Raw genomic sequence first — 20,691 nt, 5'->3', positions numbered from 1 at the left:
AAAAAAGTTGAAAATTAATTATCATTCATTGGACTTATCAATTCATTGGTGACTTTAATAAGTGCTGTTTTCGTGGAGTGAAAGACCTGGAAACCAGATTTGGAGTAGGTTAAGAGATAAGAAAATGATGATAACTCATTAAAGTAATCTAGCTCTAAAAATGATATTTTGAGGAAAATAAAAGATTGAGTGAAGTTTTGTTTAAGACAAAGAGACCTTGCACTTGTTTAAACATCATGGTGAGGAGAAGACATGTTTTCGTATTTATCTGTTGTCACAACAGTGCTACATTACAGACCACTCCAAAACTTACTCCCTTAAGTAAATAAGCATTTGTTTCATTCATGTATCTCTGACTGGCAAATAAGGCTAAGAGGTTCTTTTGACTTTGGTTGGGTTCCCTCACACGCCTTGTATTAGCTGGCTATCAGGTGAGACAGTTTAGCTTCACTCCACATCTCACATCCATCCAGCAGGCCAGCCCAGGCATTGTTCTCATGGCAAAAGCAAGATATATGAGGGGACATAAATGCCCAAGTCGTTTCTCAAGCTTCAGCTTACACTGGCCTCCACCAGTTTACAGTTCATACTTACTCACATCCTGTTGGCCAAAGCAAGTCATATAGGTGAGGCCAGAATGCAAGGACATTGCAAAATAATAGGGAAGGAGATAGATATAGGGAGGGATGAAGAATTTGGACTGTGAATCCAATTAATCTTCCACAGATGGCATATTTAAAAAAAAAAAAAAAAGGAAGGGATCATTGATTATGATCATTGTTAAGTTCCTCAGAAGGCAGACGGGAACAGGATCCAAAATCATTCTAAGTTGTGTTGGGTTCTGCAGTCTTTCACAGTCAGTTGGTTGACACTATTTTAGATCAACAACTTGCTAAGTGCTTTTAATTAATTTAGTACTAAAATTTCCTATTTTATTTTTATAAATGTATGTGAGTCACATTTGTGTTTATTGAATATCTGAATACCTATTATATTTAAGATACTGCTTTAGGCACAGTTGTGTTATACTAATTTAATATACAAGTTAATTAAGAAATTCAGGTAAATTCTTTTTTGTCCCTACATGGCCAACAATCACTTCTAAATTACATAGTGGTACAAACTGTGCTCATTGATTTCTGAAGAGAATTGGTTTTGTGCCTTTAATCAGACTCTAATTTCCTTCATTCCATTCAACTAAAAATTCAGGTAGATATCCTACTTCTTAGGGGAAGCTAGTCTTTTTCTTCTAGATGTTTTCTTGTGAATCTCCAATTATGGTTTGTTCTAATAATCATGATAGCACTTACTAGTTAAGCACATACTATGCTATCTTTATATTAAAAAAGTAGTTCTCCTAAAATCGTTTGGAGTAAACTACAAATCTGAGATTCTAATCCAAGAATATGAGACTTCAAAGTCTTACTCTTAACCACCAGGTTTTTCTGTTCCTTCAAATAACCACATCAAATGATCAAAAGCAAGTCAGAAAAAATGACTGATTTAAAATCTACCATTTAATCTGCCAGGGTTCTTAAAGTCACCAGTATCTTACCAAAGAGAAATTTTTCTCTTGAGATAAATTGTTTCAAAACAAAAAACAAAAAACCTGTACAACCTAACTCTTACAGGGTTTGCCAGCAAGAGAAAAGATTTATGTTAGACTTCATGTTCTCCTGGTAAAACATGTTTAACTGGCTATATCCCTATGGCTCTTTCATTTGAACCTGCCTCCCCTTTAAGCCCAAAGATTTAAAATTAAATGGTTGTACTATTGCAAAAACAAAGCATACACATATCTGTCATCCTTTATCCCCACATACGCACCTTTTGACTTTTTGTTAGTAGTACTAATATTAACATTTATTGAGTCCAGTATCCAGCAAGGCATTTTACATGTATTCTCTCTACCAACTGCTTTGTTTACATAAACTCCTGTAATAATCGGGGCACCTGGGTGGCTCAGTGGGTTAAAGCCTCTGCCTCTGGCTCAGGTCATGCAGGGTCCTGGGATCGAGCCCCGCATCAGGCTCTCTGCTCAGCAGGGAGCCTGCTCCCCCCTCTCTCTCTACCTGCTGCTCTGCCTACTTGTGATCTGTCAAATAAAAAAATAAAATAAAATCTTAAAAAAAAAAAAACCTCCTGTAATAATCACATTGCCCTTAAGAGGTGGATATTCTCATTATCTTCATTTCCCAGTTAAATTGAAGGTTGGAGATTAAGGTTAGAGATTGGATATTCTCGTTATCTTCATGTTCCAGTTAAATTGAAGGTTAGAGATTAAGGAATGTACACTTAGCAGGTGAGTGATTTAATCTTAGGTTCTATGAAGCTTCCCTCTGTCCCAATTTACTAAAATCCTTTAGTAAATGATTTACTTTAGTCCTGTTTCAATATTTTTTCCCCAGCTTCCCAACTGCTGGGATTAATTTCCCTTCTCTGTAATCCCTTAGTCTTACCTCTTCTGTATCTATTCAAAATAAAATAAATGTATTTATTTTGGTAATTTATGAAAACTTTCCTTTCTGCCTCCTTATAAGCTGCAAAACCCTTGAAGACAGACACCATCACAGTATCTTATATTCTAAATATATTAGGTAGGTATTGGTTAAGGGTTTGAGTGAAGAATACTACCTTCAGTAACCAGCAGACCTGGTTGATGGACACATGCCAGCTCCTCATAAAACTGAAACACTTTGATGGGCAGCAAAGTTCTTGGTATTGACCTCTGAGAACCCTAGAATTAGCCAGTTTAGAATCCAGTGGAACAAGAATTTCATTTTTATAACTTCTCACTATATCAGAACCATGAGAATACACTTGTTGCCTTCTTAAATGTTCTCTGATCTAGTTTACACATTTAACAACCCTCGTGGTATTTGGATAGATTTGTGGAGAATCAAGCTCAAGGGTATAGCTATAATAGCTATTCAGTAAATTTTCACAACATAAGATGACACCATTGCCAGAGGAAATAAACCAGTCATTCAGAATTTGAGTTAAATAGATTAGTTCAAATTTCATTAGTTTTGGGTACTTTATAGTAACTATTCACATTCTAAATCCTATACGAGATTTCAGTTTATCCACACATAAAGCCGACTTTTCTTCCTTTGAAAAGATTAACTTGTGTTTCTTAAAACCTTTAACCTATGGTAGGGGTGCTGGGTGACTCAGTCAGTTGAGCATCCAACTCTTGATTTCAGCTCAGGTCATCATCTCAGGATCATGGGATTGAGCCCTTGCGTGAGGCTCCATGATCAGTGGGGAGTCTGCTTGAGATTCTATCTACCCCTCCCTTTCCCTCCAGCCCTCCCCACCACTCTCTCTCTCTAAAATAAATCTTAAAAAAAAAAAAAAATACGCTGTGGTAGCTCTCAAAAACACGTCTGTGCCCTAACATACTTTCTTTATCTTGAGAAATTGAAAGGTATGACTGACTACTACTTATTTAGTTAAATATGAGGAAACTTCATGCTCTACATATATAACTTCCTTGATACAGTTATGACTGTAGCCTTTCAGAATGTCTGTCTGAAATCTGTAGACCAGACACTTATCATATGTTAAGTATTCTGAAGAAATAGATAAATGGGTATTAACAAAGGGAGAATCATGACAGAATTACAACCCAAGAACTAGTATGCAGGATAGGGTAATAGATCTTAGACTCTAAGCTTGCACTTATTAGTTGAATGAACTTGAATGCATCATTTTACTTCTTTGAGCCTCAGTGGTAGTTTTTGGAATTGAATGCAATATTGTCAGGTTTTTAGCGTAGTGCCTGGCATATAGCAACTGCTCTAGAAATGATATTTTCAGACCTATCTTGCTCACACTAAAATTTGTTTCCTGTGATTTGGCTGGCTTACATTAAAGTTTATTGTCTGTATAACAGAAATGAACTATCCCATATCTCTAGTAATAAGTAAAACAAGTGTGAATTATTACAGCTAGATATATTAAAAAATTTTTGTTAGCATTATCAGTAATCAGTTTTTTAAATATTTTTAAAAGATTTTATGTATTAGAGAGCTCACACGTGAGCTGCAGAGAGGGAGAGAGAGAATCTTAAGCAGACTCGGCGCCAAGCACTGAGCCTGATGGGGGCTGGGGCTTGATCTCAAGACCCCAAGATCATGACCTGAGCCAAAATCAAGAGTCAGATGCTTAACTCACTGAGTCCCCCAGATGCCCCTCAACTTCTTTTTTTTAAAGATGAGAAAATGAGAATGAAAGAGGCTACGTTTACTTGTCTGAGATCATAAGGCTAATGAATGATATTATCAGAACTAGGACCCAGGTCTTTATGTTCCTTTCTCCAGTTCTTTATACACTGCCATTGAGCTTTCAGTAGAATCCTTGGTATGGATATCTAAATCCACTTGATCTGATGGTTTAAATGTGCTGCTTCAACTTTCTAATCATATGTAAGGCAAAGAAGCCATGGAACAAAAGACTGATAAATTTGATGATCTAAAATTTAGAATGGATTCATGACAAAATCACCATAAGCAGATATAAAGACTAATGAACTAGGCCATGTAGGGAGGGGAGTGAGATTGTAAATCACATAGAACAGAGGACCAATCTTAACTACATATCAGTATGAAAATAAGTTGAACAGTCCTCATAAGAGAAATGCAAACTAAACAATGACATACCATTTTTTAACCTATCATTTTTCCCAAAGATCTTTAAGTTTTATTATACATCATTGGTAAGTAAATGAGGAAAGACAGACATGTTCATACATTGTTGGCAAGAGTGTAAAATCGTACATAGTCTATGAAGGATATTTTGGTATTATCTATCAAAATTTTAAAAGCACCCTGTGACTCAGTTTATCCTACTCCTAGATATCAACCCTATAGATTACCAGCCCTATAGATACAGTTAAATATATAGACACATACAAGAATATTCAACTTTCATTTTTAAAACATACAAAACAAAAAGTTTAAAAAGTACATCAAAAAAATTTGAAGGGGCACCTGGCTAGCTTTGTCAGTAGAGGTAGGGACTCCATCTTGTGATCATGAGTTCGAGCCCCATATTGTGTGTAGAGATTACATCAAAAAAAAAATTGAGTAATATTTATTAATCTTTCACTTGGTACAAATGTGTATGATCGTACCACAAATTCCTGACATTAAATCTAACTAGTAAATTTTTTAACCTCTAAATATAAAGGATTATTTGTTAAAAATTCTTCCAGATTGCAAATTCTTTGAAAGCATGCACTGTGTACACTTCCTCATCTTTGTACCTCCGAGGTGCTTTCTAGTGGATACTCAATGTTAAATAATTTGGTACAGAAAATGGAATTGAAAAGTGCTTTATTACTAGATTACTAAGAGATCCAGATTCTTATATTAGTCCACATACATCTGGTTAGAACACTCTGAAAAAGAGAAGTTTATTTTTCTATCTTCCTATACCCTAGTTTCCCCATCTTAAAAAAGGGGTGGTTAGGTGGTGTCTAGAAAAGTCCCTTCTAGCTCTGTCATTCTAATGTGTCTGTTTCTAGCACTTGAAGATAGCTATATTCTTCTACTCTTAGTATTTCATAGATCAGTAGACCCAAACTTTGCATACCAACAATTTTTATGTGTGTATTTATGAATTAAGTATGCCAATCTGTGTATTGGTACTAACATACAGTTCTTTTAAAACTGGAATTTTCTTCCCATGCATGTGTATAGTTCTATGCACTCCTGGAGTTTGTGTACCCAAATTTGGAGAAAACTCTAGAAAAGCAACTTTAATTTTTTTAAGATCTTTAAAAGAACAGTGTAGTTATTAAAGTATTATTCTGATGAATATATCTTTGTCAAACAGCAAAAATTGGGGTCTCAGTTTTTTTAGCAAAAATTGTTTTTATCATTTGTTGCTTCATGCCATCATCTTCTTTTGGCATTAATACTTGATAAGCCATCTTAATAAATATATTTGTATTCTTATAGCTTGCCTTAGAGGTTCTCAGAGTTATACATGGTATATCATGGCAACATGATAGCCATTGATATATGCCATAATAGGTTAAATCTCTCTGGTTTATTGAATGGCACATGAGTCTGTTTTTGAGGTTGCAAGGAAAGATCAGGAAAATGCTACTGAGGTCTGGAGGTGGCTGCCACTAGTAACAAGTTACTTAAATACTACACAGCTGTTTCCTCTTCACTAATAGAATCCTAGACCTGTGGTTGGAGATAGGTTAGGAATGATGTAGTCCAACCAAACTCATCAGTTAAGCATCAAACGAGCTACCATATAGCAAGCTATTAGTGTATAAACATAAGGATTCATATCTGAAAATGTGAATGGGCTATCATAAATATTAAGATTCGGGACTACATGTCCATTACATGTGGACTAGCTACCCTTTGGATTCTCAAGTTTCTGTTCCTAAAGACTCCCATCAGAGCGCTAGTAGACAAGCATAAGGGAAAGAGGAAGGACCATATTCTGATTCGTTGGGTGACTGTGTAACTTCAGACATATTTGTCCTTGAGTCTGAGACTCACTTTTATTATTTATCATGAGGATAAGTATACCAACTTTGCTTGGTTGTTAGGAAATTTAAGTGAGATAATACAAGTGAATGTGCCTGGAACATGGTAAACTTTCAAACAAAGCTTAATTCCTTCTTTTCTCAAAGGGGCTCTGATCCTGGTAAGTTAAAGGACAAATGAAAAGGTTTGAATCCTGCCAAGTTCAGTAGGTTAAATGTCCTGAGTATACTAATTTTTTTTTAGTTAACTAGTTTTTTGTCCATTGCTATCTGGGTGACATTTTAGGTACCTGGCTATGTGTAATGTATTCAGTTCAGTAAGGAGGCTGGAGCTGAGAAACAGAACAAAACTCCTGTACTTTCAGGGTAATAAAATGCCCTATCTACTCTGGTTAGAGGTCCAAACAATAAAAATGACTGAATTTTCTTTTACAAGGTTGATAATTTCTTTGAAGTTAAAGTAAAACTAAAATGGCTTTACACTTTTTTTCCAGCATGCTACAAATGAAAACTGATGAGAAATTGAATTTGTCCGATGGGAATACAGCAAGTTGCCCTTTGAGCCCCATTAAGATGTGCCTTAATCGTCCCATTGAATGGAATCTGAATTTGACAGCAGCATCTCTAGCGAGCTGTACAGTTCATAACCAAAATCTCAAAAGTGAAGAGAAATAGATTGCGGTTCTTCTTGCACTACCCTTATTTTGTACATCAGTATTCTTTCTGCATTTATCATTCGATCTTGAAATATTTCTAGTCCTGTGATGTCTTTTTAGCAATTCATTAGCATTAATCATTTGTTTATAATTCTTTGTATGTTTTTTCACGTTTTACACAAGACCATTGTGGAATTTTACAGTACAAATGGATTTTGATGTTTCTCTTTTTAATGGTATTTTGTGAATTTTTTATGCCCTAAGTTTAAATACATAATTGTCCCCAGTTTTATTTCTGTGCACAAAGTTTTAATATATACTGCATTATGTGATTTAGAAGGCTAGTGTTGTAAAGATTTGTGATGACCTGACCACGAACAGTTGTATAGGTGGATACCAACTACCTCGAAGCGAACTGGTAAAAGGCAAAGGTATCTCTTAGAAGTATATCTCTTTCAAAGTTATATATGTATAGAAAAATGGATCATAGTTTATCATCAAGTAGCATGTTTTCATTCATAGAATTCGAGCTGATCAGTTCTTTCTCTACTTTTAAACCTATAAAATCTGTGGGCTGTAAGATCAGTGGCACAATTGCATGTTTACTCTTCAGCAAAGCTGTGCCTCTTGCAGACAAGAATACTATTTGGTGTAAGTTACCAGTTTTGAATGAAAAATGGTAAATGGATTTACATCTATTGATTTTATTGTATTTTAGCCATTTAAGTGTAAAATGTCTTTGAAAATCAGGATAATATTCCTTACCTTTAACGATAATAGTGCAAAAGCATAGCTTCAGCAATGGCTACGTGATTGTGTCTAAAACTTGAATATTAAGAATGCTAAAGGTTTGGTGCTTAAATTTATTTTTCCCATGCCAGAGAAAAAAAGCTTTGGTATGGTGATCCATGGAAGTATATAAGAACATGGCTCCTTCCCTTTGGATAGCCTGACTGTGGGATAAATGGGATTTAGTCTATGGTGTTTCTAAACACTTTTCCTTATAGCACATTCTGTGTAAACTTTAAGTCCTATTTCTCCCTATCCCTCACCCCGAAAAATTATTTTTAAAGTGACAGGGATTTAACAAAATAAGACTTAAGTAAGAAATTTGAAGCACAGGAAGACACAGAGCCAACAGAATGAAAAACAATCATCTGTTTTTTATTGTTTATACCACCACCATATCTGCCTTTTCCTTTTGCTTAATAAGCATTCTTACTTTGTAACTTTCAGGCTCCTTTTATATTTCTGAGTTTTATAAAGCACATATATGTATGTAATATAGCAATTTGGTTCTAAAAAGCACAATGATCTTAATTTAGTTCTATCTTAGAACATTATCTTAAATAAATGGCCTAAATCTTAAAAAGCACAATTATTATTAAAACAGATCCAATGTTAGGGCATTTCTATTCTGGATAATAAAGAGAAAAGGTAATCAGAGGGATAAGAAAACATGTTTTGCTGGGTGTTGCAGACGGAAAGAGGACTGAGTTCATACTCGGTTCCGTAAGTGAGGCAAGTGCCAATTTGGGAAGAAAAATGAAATTGACAGTGAAGAAACAGTGCTCGTAAACTAGTATATAAAAGACTTCCTGTCATGTTTTTCCCACTAGAATTGTCTTTTATTATCCACAATATTTATTTTGTTATGCCAAAAATGTAGAAAGCAACTCCATAATTAATATGTATAAGTGGGGGTGCCTGGCTGGCTCAGTCAGTAGAGAGCGTGTGACTCTTGATTTTGGGGCATATGTTCGAGCCCCATGTTGGGTGTAAAGATTACTTAAAAAAAAAAAAATAAAAAAAATACATGTATATATGAACATCTAACCCAAGAAACGCCATCAGAAACATAAGCAAACTAGGACTCTCATATGCAAATATTATAAAAGAAATTATCCATTCGGATAGCATTACCAAAATGTTTTTAGTGTAAGAATCACAAAATTATCAAAATAACTTCAACTTAGATGCTGGGAACTTTGGATTCACTGTAGCAGTCCTCCTCCCCAAAGGTAAGCTCTTTTCTAGCTAGTTTGTGGTACTTCATTTGCCCTTGAGATGTCCCTTTTTAAATGTTCTAAAGTGTTTTCATCTATGTTGGATGTGCCCCATCTAAATCATAAGCTTCTCAAATGCAAGCTACTAGCTAGTTACACTGAGAAGCTGTCCAGAACACCATGATACTAAGTGTAAGAGTTCATACGCATCACCTAAGAAGCCGATTTATAAAGCCGGTTCCAGGCGCTCCTTAGACCTAGCCGGTTACACCCAGGGGACCGCTGCAGGCTTCTGGGGAGCACTCAGACAGGTGCTCTCCTAATGTTTCAGTACAGGCCAAAGTAATGTGGAGTCACATAGCACAAAATCCTAAAAAACATCAGGCATTTTCTAATTTTGATACAAGCGTAACTTTATTAAAGCAGAGAACTGAACATAATTTTAAAGGACATGGTTAAAAGAACTTCACCTCCATCATCTCTTCTAACTTATATCTTCATTGAGAAACTGTGCAAGGTTAAGTTTACTTTTTTCTAGTGCTGCTGTTTTGGCTCGTCTTGGCAATCTCATCTTCATTTCTGATTCTGGCTCTGGAATTTCAGGATCACTAAATAGATGTTGAAAATACACCAATTTAAATACAAGCTTTAAAACAAGTTTATTTATCAATAAAACTCTGTTTCTGTCATTTTATCAGTGTGTAATTGATATCCTGATTTTACTAAGTTTAAAACTAAAACCAAAAAAAGACTAACTGGCTGTCTAGCCAGATGGATCATAAAAAACCTAGCTAATTGCATTTTATTTCTATATGGAACCTGGTATTATGAGGAAAAACAATAAAATTTTGCAATGAAATGATTAAATAGGAACGGCCCAAAATAATTTTGGAGGACAACACAAAGTGAGAAAACATTTTAAGTTCTCTTAATTTAGGCAAAAAATTCTTAAAATACTCTGTAAAAAGCAAGTTTCCTCAAAACATTTTAATCAAAACTTAAAGTTATACACTGAAAATACACACATTACAATTTTACCAATAGATGAACTCAGGCAACTATAAAGTTTCAGCTTACAACAGTGGCTTAATTGGTAGAATCTAAAAATAAACACTATGCCACAAGTATATACAAGTTACCATGATAGATTAATCCTGCTTATAAATGTCAAGAACCCAAATCAAAATCCTCAGAGTTTGCTAATTCAAGATCGAAGGAGTCCTACACACAATCTTATAGTTAGAAGCATACATGGAAATATAAACTGAAAGAACATATTAAAGATGTTCACCTAGGACTAAGGGCCATCCCAGTAAGAAAAGCATACAAGCCATAGGAGGTCAAATGCTCTTGATAATGGAATTCTAGACTATATATATATATATCCAAGACCTTGCTCTTTACAGTTATCACTGAGTATCTTGTTACATATTGAAATTCTCTCTTTCACAGTGGAAGCAAACTACAATTTCTTTTCTACTCCTAGACAAAAAAAAAAAAATTCTAGATGTATATGGCATACCTTTCAGAGTCAACCTCCACAGTCTGACGCCTCCTGTTCATCCTAGCTGAAGCTGTCACTTTTCTCCGTCCTTCAAGACAGTATAAAATTCATTATCAAAATTTATTCTCAGTTGCTTAGTGTTTCTATTTTCTGGGCTACCCAAATCCTTCATTTTCCCTCTGCAACACATTTCTTCCTAGTTTCCAGCCATTTATTGATTTCTTTTGTAAGCTTGGATAATAGGAAAAGGAAAATATGGAAATCAAATTATAGGGAGGCAAATTTTAGTTAAATATGTATTGGAGAAAGGAGAATATGAAAAACGTGCTATATAAAGAGAAGTACTTCTGTTATGGCCATAGCACATAACCTACAGAGAAACTAATGAAAATTAAGGGGAGAAAAGTAGGGTAAGCCCATCAGCAGGTCCAGGAGAGAGAGAACTTTAATGTAAGGTAATGGCTTCTTATAAAATATTCCATCGTATATATGGCCAATTCAAATGTGTTATAAAACATTTTTCAGTATAAAAACTAGACCTTCTAACAAAATGCTGAAGATTGCAAAAATTCTACTTGCTAGAAACTTCCAAAGTTAAGAAGACAAAGTTAAGCAGACCATGATGCTCCTCATTTATGTATAAGAATCGGATCAAATTTCTCCGTATGAACATTGGGTTGTAATTTATATATCCTACTTATCATTCATGTGAAACTTACTGTTTTTCTCCAAAACCTTACATAATTGCTTATAATGCAGCTAGCCCCAAGAAAACATCCAACAATATGGGACTAATTTGGAACAATACCCAACAATAAGCATGTAAATAAGTGATTGGCTACAAAAATATTATGGCCAGATTCCATTCAGAAAAAATTAAATCTGCATAGGAAAGGGTCTCAAAATTGTTTTTTAAGAATTAAAATAATGGTTGGCTCGTGGGTGGAATGATTTGCGTTCTTTATATTAGTTTGCTTGCATGTATTTTCTGATTCTTCTGTAATAAGCATGAACTGCTTTTGTAATAATAATAAAACAATAAAAAGTTGTTGAATTTCAGATTTTTTTTCCAAGTGATCCCCTAATAGTCAACATTTACTTTATTCCAACAAATCCCTTATTGTTGGATACCCCTTGGGAAAGAAATGATGTTGAGAAATTATAAAATAAAATGGGAAAAAGGAAAACAGAAGCCCAGATAAGTACTACAGGGATAAAAGGTTTTCCAAAGTGCTTAATCATATAAAGGACAGAATACAATAACTGATAATATAAAATCATCATTGATCTTCTGACAAAAGAATCTTAATTTAATCCAAATAGTCCTTGGCAATATGGTACATTGCATCATATCTCTTTCAATCAAAAGCACTTGGAACAACACTGGTATTAGAATCTGAGACAAAAAGCAAAACCTACTATCAGCTGAAAGAACTGAAAATAAAGGATACCTGACACATTTAAAATCTTTATCAACAAGGAAACTTGCAAAGTGAATATTTCATTGGAAAACAGAACTGAAAAGTTTTATTATAAAGATCCATACACTACCTCTGTTAGTCTTTTGCTGAGTGGATTTTGATGCTCGGGTTGCTTTTACATCCCTGAGAGGAGTTTTATATGCTTCTTTACTTTTTTCTATTAAAGGAAATAATACAATTCTTCATTAAATATTTTAAATGGTCTTTCCAAGTCAATTTTTCATAAAACAGGTATGACAAACCAGTACCATTAGCAGCTATTGAAAATGATCATAAATCAGTGTTCCAAAAAATGCGAATATTGGAAAGCAAAGGAAACCTAAGACAGTATGCATGGTCATACAGTGAAAAACATACACGTTAAAAAAAAAAAAAAAACTATGAAAGTAGAATAAACACTTATCAGTAATATACTTCCTAAGGGAATTAATTAGAAACATTTTTCCTTCATTTCTGAAATCCAACCACATGTTAGAGGAGAAAAAAAGTGGCTCTAGAGATTAAAAGGACAGAATCTTACAAATACTCAGGTTAATATGTTATTACCATCTTCAATTTGAAAAGCAGTCATAGTCATGTTGGCATCCTGTGCCGCTACCACTTGGCCATCATATTCTTTATTTCCTTTTTCTAACTGAATCTTGATTTTCTCCAGAGCTCTCAGACATGTCCTATCTTTTACTTGCTATAACAAAAAACATAATTAATGGTTTTTAATGCATTTCCTAAACTTTTTTCAAAAAAGCTATATATGGATATCAAGACATTTAAAAATATTTTAAAAATCCTATCGAATTTACAAAGAATATATTTACTTCAAATGAGCAGACACAATTTGCCAACATATGTATAATTTAGTACAACCACATAATGTATTTAATACAACCACGTAAATTCTACTTTAATAAAAAATTTGTACACAATAATTTACACAAAGAGTAATTAGAAACTACTTTACCTCCAGAATTTCATTCAACAAAACCAAAAGATCTTGAGCAAGATTGCTACTGAGTTCTAAAGAACCCAAGGCTTTTGTATAGACACGAATTTCTGGTGAACATGGACATGATAAGATCTCACTGCAAATTTTTATAGCCAGATTGTCATGAACTGATAAGGCCTAGAAAATCAAGAGAAAAAAGTTTTATAAACTGGAAATGGTATTACAATATAGTTCCTACAGATCTAACAAATATTTCCAACTAATTATTTTGCAATAATCCCAAATGCAAAATGTCTAAAACCAAATTTAACATATTCCTCCCAACCTGAACTCTCCCTCTTCTTAAAGACGATGCTATGGTACAGAGTCCAGAACCATCCCCTTCATGAATGAAGCATTCATCCACCAGCTACTTTGAGTTCTGGAGGCTAAAAGTTCTCAGGTGCAGAACTGATCCAGGCTGAAGACAGTGGGGCCTGCCACATTAGTCCACGTTCAATGCCTGGAAGATACGCAGGTACAACAGGCCAGCCTTGTCTCCATCTGGACAACTTAAAGGACTATCCCAGTTCTGGAACTTCCTGTGGCATGAGCTGGGGCTTTAAGACTGCATGACAGCTCAAGTTCTTCCTCTGCCCCAGCCTACTTCCCTCACTCCTCCAGGATGTCAATCAGGAGAAAACTCTGCAATTAAAAGATGTCAACAGCTCCTTTGAAGTCTTCTGTAACCCATACTCAGGACCTTTGTGTTATCTTGGTTGGACTCCATCTTCCTTGCCTCCCTAAGTTCCTTCTTCATGTCTTTAACACCCATATTTTTCTTTTCCATATCACCATCTACTATTCTTTTCTTTCCACTTTCTATTGCTCTTATCCTTTTTCTACAAGTTTTTATCTCTTAATTATATAGGTTTCCAACTGCCCTCTTAATATTCACTCTCTATTCTTCTCACCGGTTCACCTCATATAATGATACTGGCCACAAAAACTGAGCTTCTTCATAGGTAACTTTCATCCCATTAAGCCTTTCAGTATATACCCTATTACAGCAAATACAGCCAACTCCAAATTCCCTACCTTAATGTTCTGCCCTCAACAGGGCCATTCTGGCTCTTTAGCCACAATGGGTTCTTCCATAGTCCCCTGTATGACTTGGATAGCCAGCTACATTTAATCACTTTTACCTAAAGTCTTCTTCTCTACCCAAACCACTGTACAAATCCCAACAAGACCAAACTGAATTTTACCAGTAATGCTATACTCATCGCCCCTGCTACATGAACCCTGCCTTCTTAAGTCCTAAAGCATTTAGTAGCTCTATCACCTATCCTTACTATATTTTGCCTTAATATCCTTTATAATCTTCTCTCCAATAACATGTAACATAATGACGAATGGAGTATGCAGTAACCAAATTAATAATATTAAATAAAATTAAAAAGCTATACTTTCAACTTAATTAGCTGGCATCTGAAATCACTAATAACACATTAATTTTCAATATGGTTACAAATGATATTAAAGGATCCAAAACTCAGCTTAAGTTTAATTTATAGGACAGTTTGCAGTTAACTTATCTTCTTTCAATTAAAAACAAAAATGAGCTGAGGCGACCTTCATTCTTTTTTTTTTTTAGGTTTTCTTTTTTTTTTATGTTTTCAGTGTTCCAAGATTCATTGTTTATGCACCACACCCAGTGCTCCATTCAATATGTGCCCTCCTTAATACCTTCATTCTTTGAATTCTCCTTCCTTATCTCAGAAACATAGCAGATAAGCCAACCTTTGAAGACTCAATGAGTCCTAGATAAACATAGGACATTTTTCAGAATGTTTAATAGCCAGCTCTAGGTTGGGAGGGGGTAGTAAGAGAGATGAGTTTTTCCAAGTTCTGAATTTCAGTAGCAAATTACTTTTGTCTTTTTATGATCGATTATCACCATATTTCCCAAAAGATCTTTTTCCTCCTTTGTGGTATGTGCGACCATAAAGACCAGAAATCTCAAGATCAAACCATGGCCTCTCTTTCTAAGTACCTATGAAAAGGATTGTTTTATCAAAAACAGTGACCTGTATGATAGTCATCATCCTTACCATCCATAGGCTAATATACTCACCCACCTGATAATCTTGTGAATTCTTGGCCTGAGGATTTAATCCACTTGGTCTTGTCAAATCTACAAGTAACTCAGCAACATTAGTGATATCTACTTCAGCTAAAGGAGAAGATGCAGGAGCACTGGCCAGTGTTTGCAGAGTTGGAAGAAAGGCTTCTTCAAAACATTCCTGATTAGTCCTATTGAAAAACAATTTGAAAATTATGTGAGCAAAGAAAAGGCACATGATTCTCAGAAAAAATGTGTAAAATTCACCCCATCAAGATACAGTATATTTTCATCTAAGAAAGAGACAAATAATTCAGGTAAATAAAATCTAGGTAAGTTCTCATTTTCATTACTAACCACTGAAAAACACGGAAGAGTGACAAAATTATATTTATAAAGATGACTCATGGAGAGCCTGAATTTAACTTCAAGTCAGATTCTGACTTATCAGTATAACTAAATACCTGCTCGCATAGGCAAACATGGGGAAGAACACGCCTAGGCAATGTCGAAGTCGAACATCCTCTTCAGTCACAGGATTGTACCATAACAAGACAAGACGAGAAAGAATCCTGCTGCTGACCAAGAGCCCTGAGAACATCAGCTTGGCTAGTCCTTCTGCAGCTCCTGTCCTGAGTTCAGACACCTAATAAAAATGAGTTTCATTAAAAGAATTTATTTTTTAATTTGTATTTCATTTTTAAGCCTTACAATGTAGCCGGTCCTACAATATTTTTCTATGAACTATCAAAAAATCACGCATACTGTGAATTTCTTAAAGATGCATAAAAAGATTTTAGGTTAGGGCTATATGACAAATTACTAGTCTAGCTAAGAAAACCTCAATTCCCTCCAAATTTTTTAGAAAACCAAAAGGCCTTTTAAATATTGTGAAACCAGAAGTCAAAACAGTAATGTATTACATGCTGCTCACGAAATAAGATATAGAAAACACTCAGTAACATCCCTGCCATCAGAGGAAGGTGACCTACAAATGGAACCTCCAGAGGGAGTAACAATGTGTATGAATAAAGGGGAAATGGGAATAGAAAGTGTACATGTGGAAAAAGGAATTTCTAGAGAGTAACCAAAGCAAACCTTAGAGAAGAAAATGGAAAAGATACAGTGATATTCAAATGGAGGTACAGGCATAAAAGATAGGTACGAAAAACTAGTTACTGATACTCAATTATTAAAGTCAAGCCTCTGACACTTCCTAGCTACATGATCCTGTGCATATTAACTTTGTATCCCACCTTTAAAAAAAAAGATTGACATACTTATTTTAAAGAGGGAGCACAAGTGAAGGGGGTAAGGGACACTGGAAGAGAATCTCAAGCAGACTCCCTGCTAAGTGTAGTGCCCTCACGTGGGGCTGGATCCCATGACCTTGAGATCATGACCTGAGCCAAAAATCAAGAGCCGGACACTCAACTGAGCTCCCGAGGTGCCCCATGTACCCCACTTTTTTCATATTAAAATAGGATAATAAAATTACAGTTACAAAGAAAAAGAAATACTACAAATAAAACTCTTACAAGTGCTATCCACATAGGGGTGCCTGGGTGGCTCAGTCGGTTAAGCGTCTGACTCTTGGTTTCAGCTCAAGTTATGATCTTAGGCTCTTGAGATCCAAACCTGGGTAAGGCTCAGAGCTCAGCGGGGAGTCTGTCTGTACCTCTCCCTCTGCTCCTCTCCCACTCTTTCACTCTCTCTCAAATAAATTTTTTTTAAAGTGCTATCCACATAGTAAATCCTCAACAAATACCAGTTATTATTTATTATTACTAATGAACAGTAAATATCCCCAGTGATCACACTAGAGAGCCTCAAAACCAGGCAAAAAATTGAGCTATAGTGAGGCAGGATGTGGAACCACGTAAGGTTTTTGAAATGCTACAAAAATAAAGACTTAAATGAGATTTTAGGGAAGTTATCTTTGCAGATTATAATCTACGAATATAAAATAAGTCTAAACTAGAGAGACACAAGTAAAAACAATGGATTGAGCAAATACAAAAACTATTCCAAAAATTTTCCCAAAACTCAAAAATCAAGATTTAGAGACCAAGATAAATAAGTGCTAGGGCACTAGCATGTGCTTTCCACACACTAACTCATTTAGGGCTCACAACAACCAGGAGGACAGAAACTTCGTTTTACTCAGCACTTGTACTCTCAAGAACATATAGTGACTGGCACATAATTTGCCCTCCAATATTTGTTGACTTAATTAAAGAAGCATCCAGTGAATAGGCATCATTATCCCCATTTTACAGATGAGGAAAAAAGCCAGAGACAGTAAACACCTTATTGAAGATTAACACAAATGCGACCAGAACACAAATGTATAAGTCTACAACTCCAAAGGCTACATGCTCCCCATCTTTTTAAAATGTTTAACTGTGACATACTTTCCTGATAGCAATAGTGCTCCACCTGAAGCTGAATGTCAGGAATTTGAAATGAAACAAACTGCAAGTCTTTAAAACATGTAAAAAAAAAAAACAAAACCTCTTATTATGGCCCAGAGGGCAGTGAAGTAAGTCAGATTTTGTTTAGCGGTGATGACAAAAAAAAGTCAAAATCACAGAATGTGATTGCCAGAAAGAGATTATGGTACCAGTACTATTAAAACAAAAACAAAAACGCCTCATTCCTTTGTCACACACTTTTACTGTTCAGTCATTTCCTGCCGATGTAATGTCAGCAAGCCCACAGCACTGGGTAATTCCCATTAGGAAATTAGTATATCAATTAAATATTAACTCAAAATTTAAAACCAACATCTGCTTTTTGACTGGTGGGTTTAATTTATTTATACTTAAATCACTGATAAGAAAGGACTGATTACCACAATTTTGCAATCAAAATGTGGTAAGTCAAAAACTGTTAAAAGAGAAAAAAATAACAAATACAAAAAGGTTAATTCATCAAAAAATAATTAAAAGTATAGGTAAAACACAAACAGAGCCTCAGAATACATAAACAAGCATTAGCAAAAATGCTGAAAGAAATAGCTCAACAATAATAACTGAAGAGCTTTCTGAAACGGACAGAACACCCAGGCAGGTCAATAGGGAAACAACAAAAAGGACTTGAACAATCTTACAGACCAACCAGACCCACCAAAACGTGTAGTCCACTCCACTTCACTATAACAGAATACACTTTCTTCTCAAGGGCACATGGAATATCCTCATGGATTGAAACTATTTAGGCCCAAAACAACTAAAAATGAATTTTAAAAGAATGAAAACATCAAAATATCTTCTCAAACCATAAGAGAATATACTTGGAAAGCAACACCAGAAGACTATAAAATTCACAAATATGTGTAAACAATATACTTTTTACATACCGATGAGTTAAAGAAGACATAAAAGAGAACTTTAGAAAATTCTTAGAAATGCACTAAAGTGAAAAATACAAAAACCAAAACTTATGACGTATAACATAAACAGTCTTCACAGGACAATTTATAGTAGTAATGCCTACCTCTAAAAAAAAAAAAAAAAAAAAAAACTTGGGACTTCCAGGAAGATGGTGAAGTAGGAGTATCCTAAGCTCATCTCTTCCCATGGATATACCTAGATAACACCCACATCAGTGTAAATAATCCAGAAAACAACCTAAAGACTGGCAGAACAGACTCCACAGCTACATGCAGAGAAGAGGCCACATCAAAAAGAGCAGGAAGGGTGGAGACATAGTCAGGAACCAAACTGACCCACAGAACTGTCCACAGGAGGGACACTGCAGCCACTGGACAGAGGAGAGGAGAAGACCCCACCCCCAGGTACCCCAGGCACTGGAGACCTTCACTGGGAAAATGAATCCCCATAACATATGGCTTTGAAAACCAGAGAGGCTTAACACTGTGAGTTCTTATAATCAGTGGGGCTTAACACCTGGAACTTGAAAACATCACCCAACTGGGCTCTGGGAGAGACAAATGGAGATAGGAAACTCAGTCCCTGCCCTTAAAGGGACAGCATATCAAACAACCCCGCTAAAATACAGCACGGAAGCAATAATTTGAAAAAGGCCTGGAATATACAGGAAGATTTATTTACTAATCTCTGAATATGTGCTAGAGGAACAGGGATCTTTAGAAGCCTTCTCCAAGAACAGGGCTGGCAGGTGCCATTTTCCTCCTCTGATCCCCAGCCCAGATACCCAACACTTGAGGGAACCAACCCAGGATGAACACTTTCCACCTACCTTGCTAATAGCACACCCCACTCCTGAATTCTCCAGACCTACCCCTTCTAACCCACCCACAGCAGGAATTCTCCAAAGCAGCTAAAGCAGCGCGGTGAAGGTGGGCATCTAATCTGCCTGCCAGCCCTGCCTAACAATGAAGCTTCCCAGGGCACAACACCAGGACAGCCCTTTCAGTTCACTGTGACCACATCTCTAAAACCCAGTTTGACCCAATCAAGCCCGAAGTGGCCCCAGACTGGCCCACTAAAAATATAGGGACTAAAGCTTGCCAATAAGCAATGGGAAAAACCATTATAGATGACTGGATTGACGGCAAACATGGCTCAGCCACAACAGGAGGCTTTGTAGCACACATAGGAGATACCCCTGAAGCACCAGGTTTTGGTGAACAGGGGACACTGCACTCAGGACACAACAGGAACTCTTCTTTATACAGCCACTCTTTCAAGAGCAGAAGACAAAGCTGACTTTCCTAACACATAGAAATAGACACAGAGTTAAAGAAAATAAGAGGAGTATATCCCAAATAAAAGAACAAGAAAAAAAGTTGAAAAGACAGCTAAATGAAAAAGAGATATGTAATATGTCTGACAGATCATTTAAAGTAATGGTCACTAGAGAAGGGCCATCCGTACCCCAGTGTTTATAGCAGCAATGACCAGTCGCCAAACTGTGGAAAGAGCCAAGATGCCCTTCAACAGATGAAGGGATAAAGAAGATATGGTCCATACAAACAATGGAGTATTATGCCTCCTTCAAAAAGAACGAATACCCAACTTTTGTATCAATATGGACGGGACTGAAGGAGATTATGCTGAAATAAGTCAAGCAGAGAGAGACAATTATCATATGGTTTCACTTACTTGTGGTGCATAAGGAATAGCATGGAGGAAATTGGGTGAAGGAGAGGAGAAGTGAATTGGGGGAAATCAGAGGGGGAGACGAACCATGAGAGACTGTGGACTCTGAGAAACAAACTGACGGTTTTGGAGGGGAGAGGGGTGGGGGGTTGGATATTAAGGAGGGCACGTATTGCAGGGAGCACTGGGTGTGGTGCATAAACAATGAACCTTGGAACACTGAAAAAATAAAATTTAAAAATAAATAAACAATTTAAAAAAATAAAGTAATAGTGTCTAAGATACTGGACTTGAGAAAAGAATGGAGGATCTCAGTGAGACCGACAACCAAGGGATAGAAAAAATAAAGAACCAATCAGAAATGAAGAATTCAGTAACTGAAATTAAAAACACACT

The 20,691-nt window shown here is 35.7% G+C and overlaps 2 protein-coding genes across 2 annotated transcripts in view; one reads left to right on the top strand and one right to left on the bottom strand.

Moving 5' to 3' along the window:
- The window catches only part of LCORL (ligand dependent nuclear receptor corepressor like), a gene marked incomplete at its 3' end in the record, with an annotated part of 164,114 nt that extends 155,159 nt beyond the window's left edge, over positions 1 to 8,955 (top strand). The window contains exon 7 of the mRNA XM_080796075.1: positions 7,009 to 8,955. Coding sequence (XP_080652201.1) covers positions 7,009 to 7,189 — 181 coding nt within the window. The remainder of the gene's footprint in view (positions 1 to 7,008) is intronic.
- A 599-nt stretch (positions 8,956 to 9,554) lies between these two features.
- Positions 9,555 to 20,691, bottom strand: part of NCAPG (non-SMC condensin I complex subunit G) — a 51,466-nt gene continuing 40,329 nt past the window's right edge. Inside the window, exons 15-21 of the mRNA XM_080796073.1 lie at positions 15,673 to 15,854; positions 15,225 to 15,399; positions 13,120 to 13,281; positions 12,708 to 12,846; positions 12,232 to 12,318; positions 10,699 to 10,768; positions 9,555 to 9,784 (exon numbers count right to left, since the gene is read on the bottom strand). Coding sequence (XP_080652199.1) covers positions 9,661 to 9,784; positions 10,699 to 10,768; positions 12,232 to 12,318; positions 12,708 to 12,846; positions 13,120 to 13,281; positions 15,225 to 15,399; positions 15,673 to 15,854 — 939 coding nt within the window. The 3' untranslated portion in view covers positions 9,555 to 9,660. The remainder of the gene's footprint in view (positions 9,785 to 10,698; positions 10,769 to 12,231; positions 12,319 to 12,707; positions 12,847 to 13,119; positions 13,282 to 15,224; positions 15,400 to 15,672; positions 15,855 to 20,691) is intronic.

The sequence above is a fragment of the Martes martes genome (genome assembly GCF_963455335.1).
Source record: "Martes martes genome assembly, chromosome: 2".
NCBI classification, from domain to species: Eukaryota; Metazoa; Chordata; class Mammalia; order Carnivora; family Mustelidae; genus Martes; species Martes martes.
The sequence above is the reverse complement of the archived record's forward strand: the minus strand, read 5'-3'. Positions and strand labels throughout refer to the sequence as shown.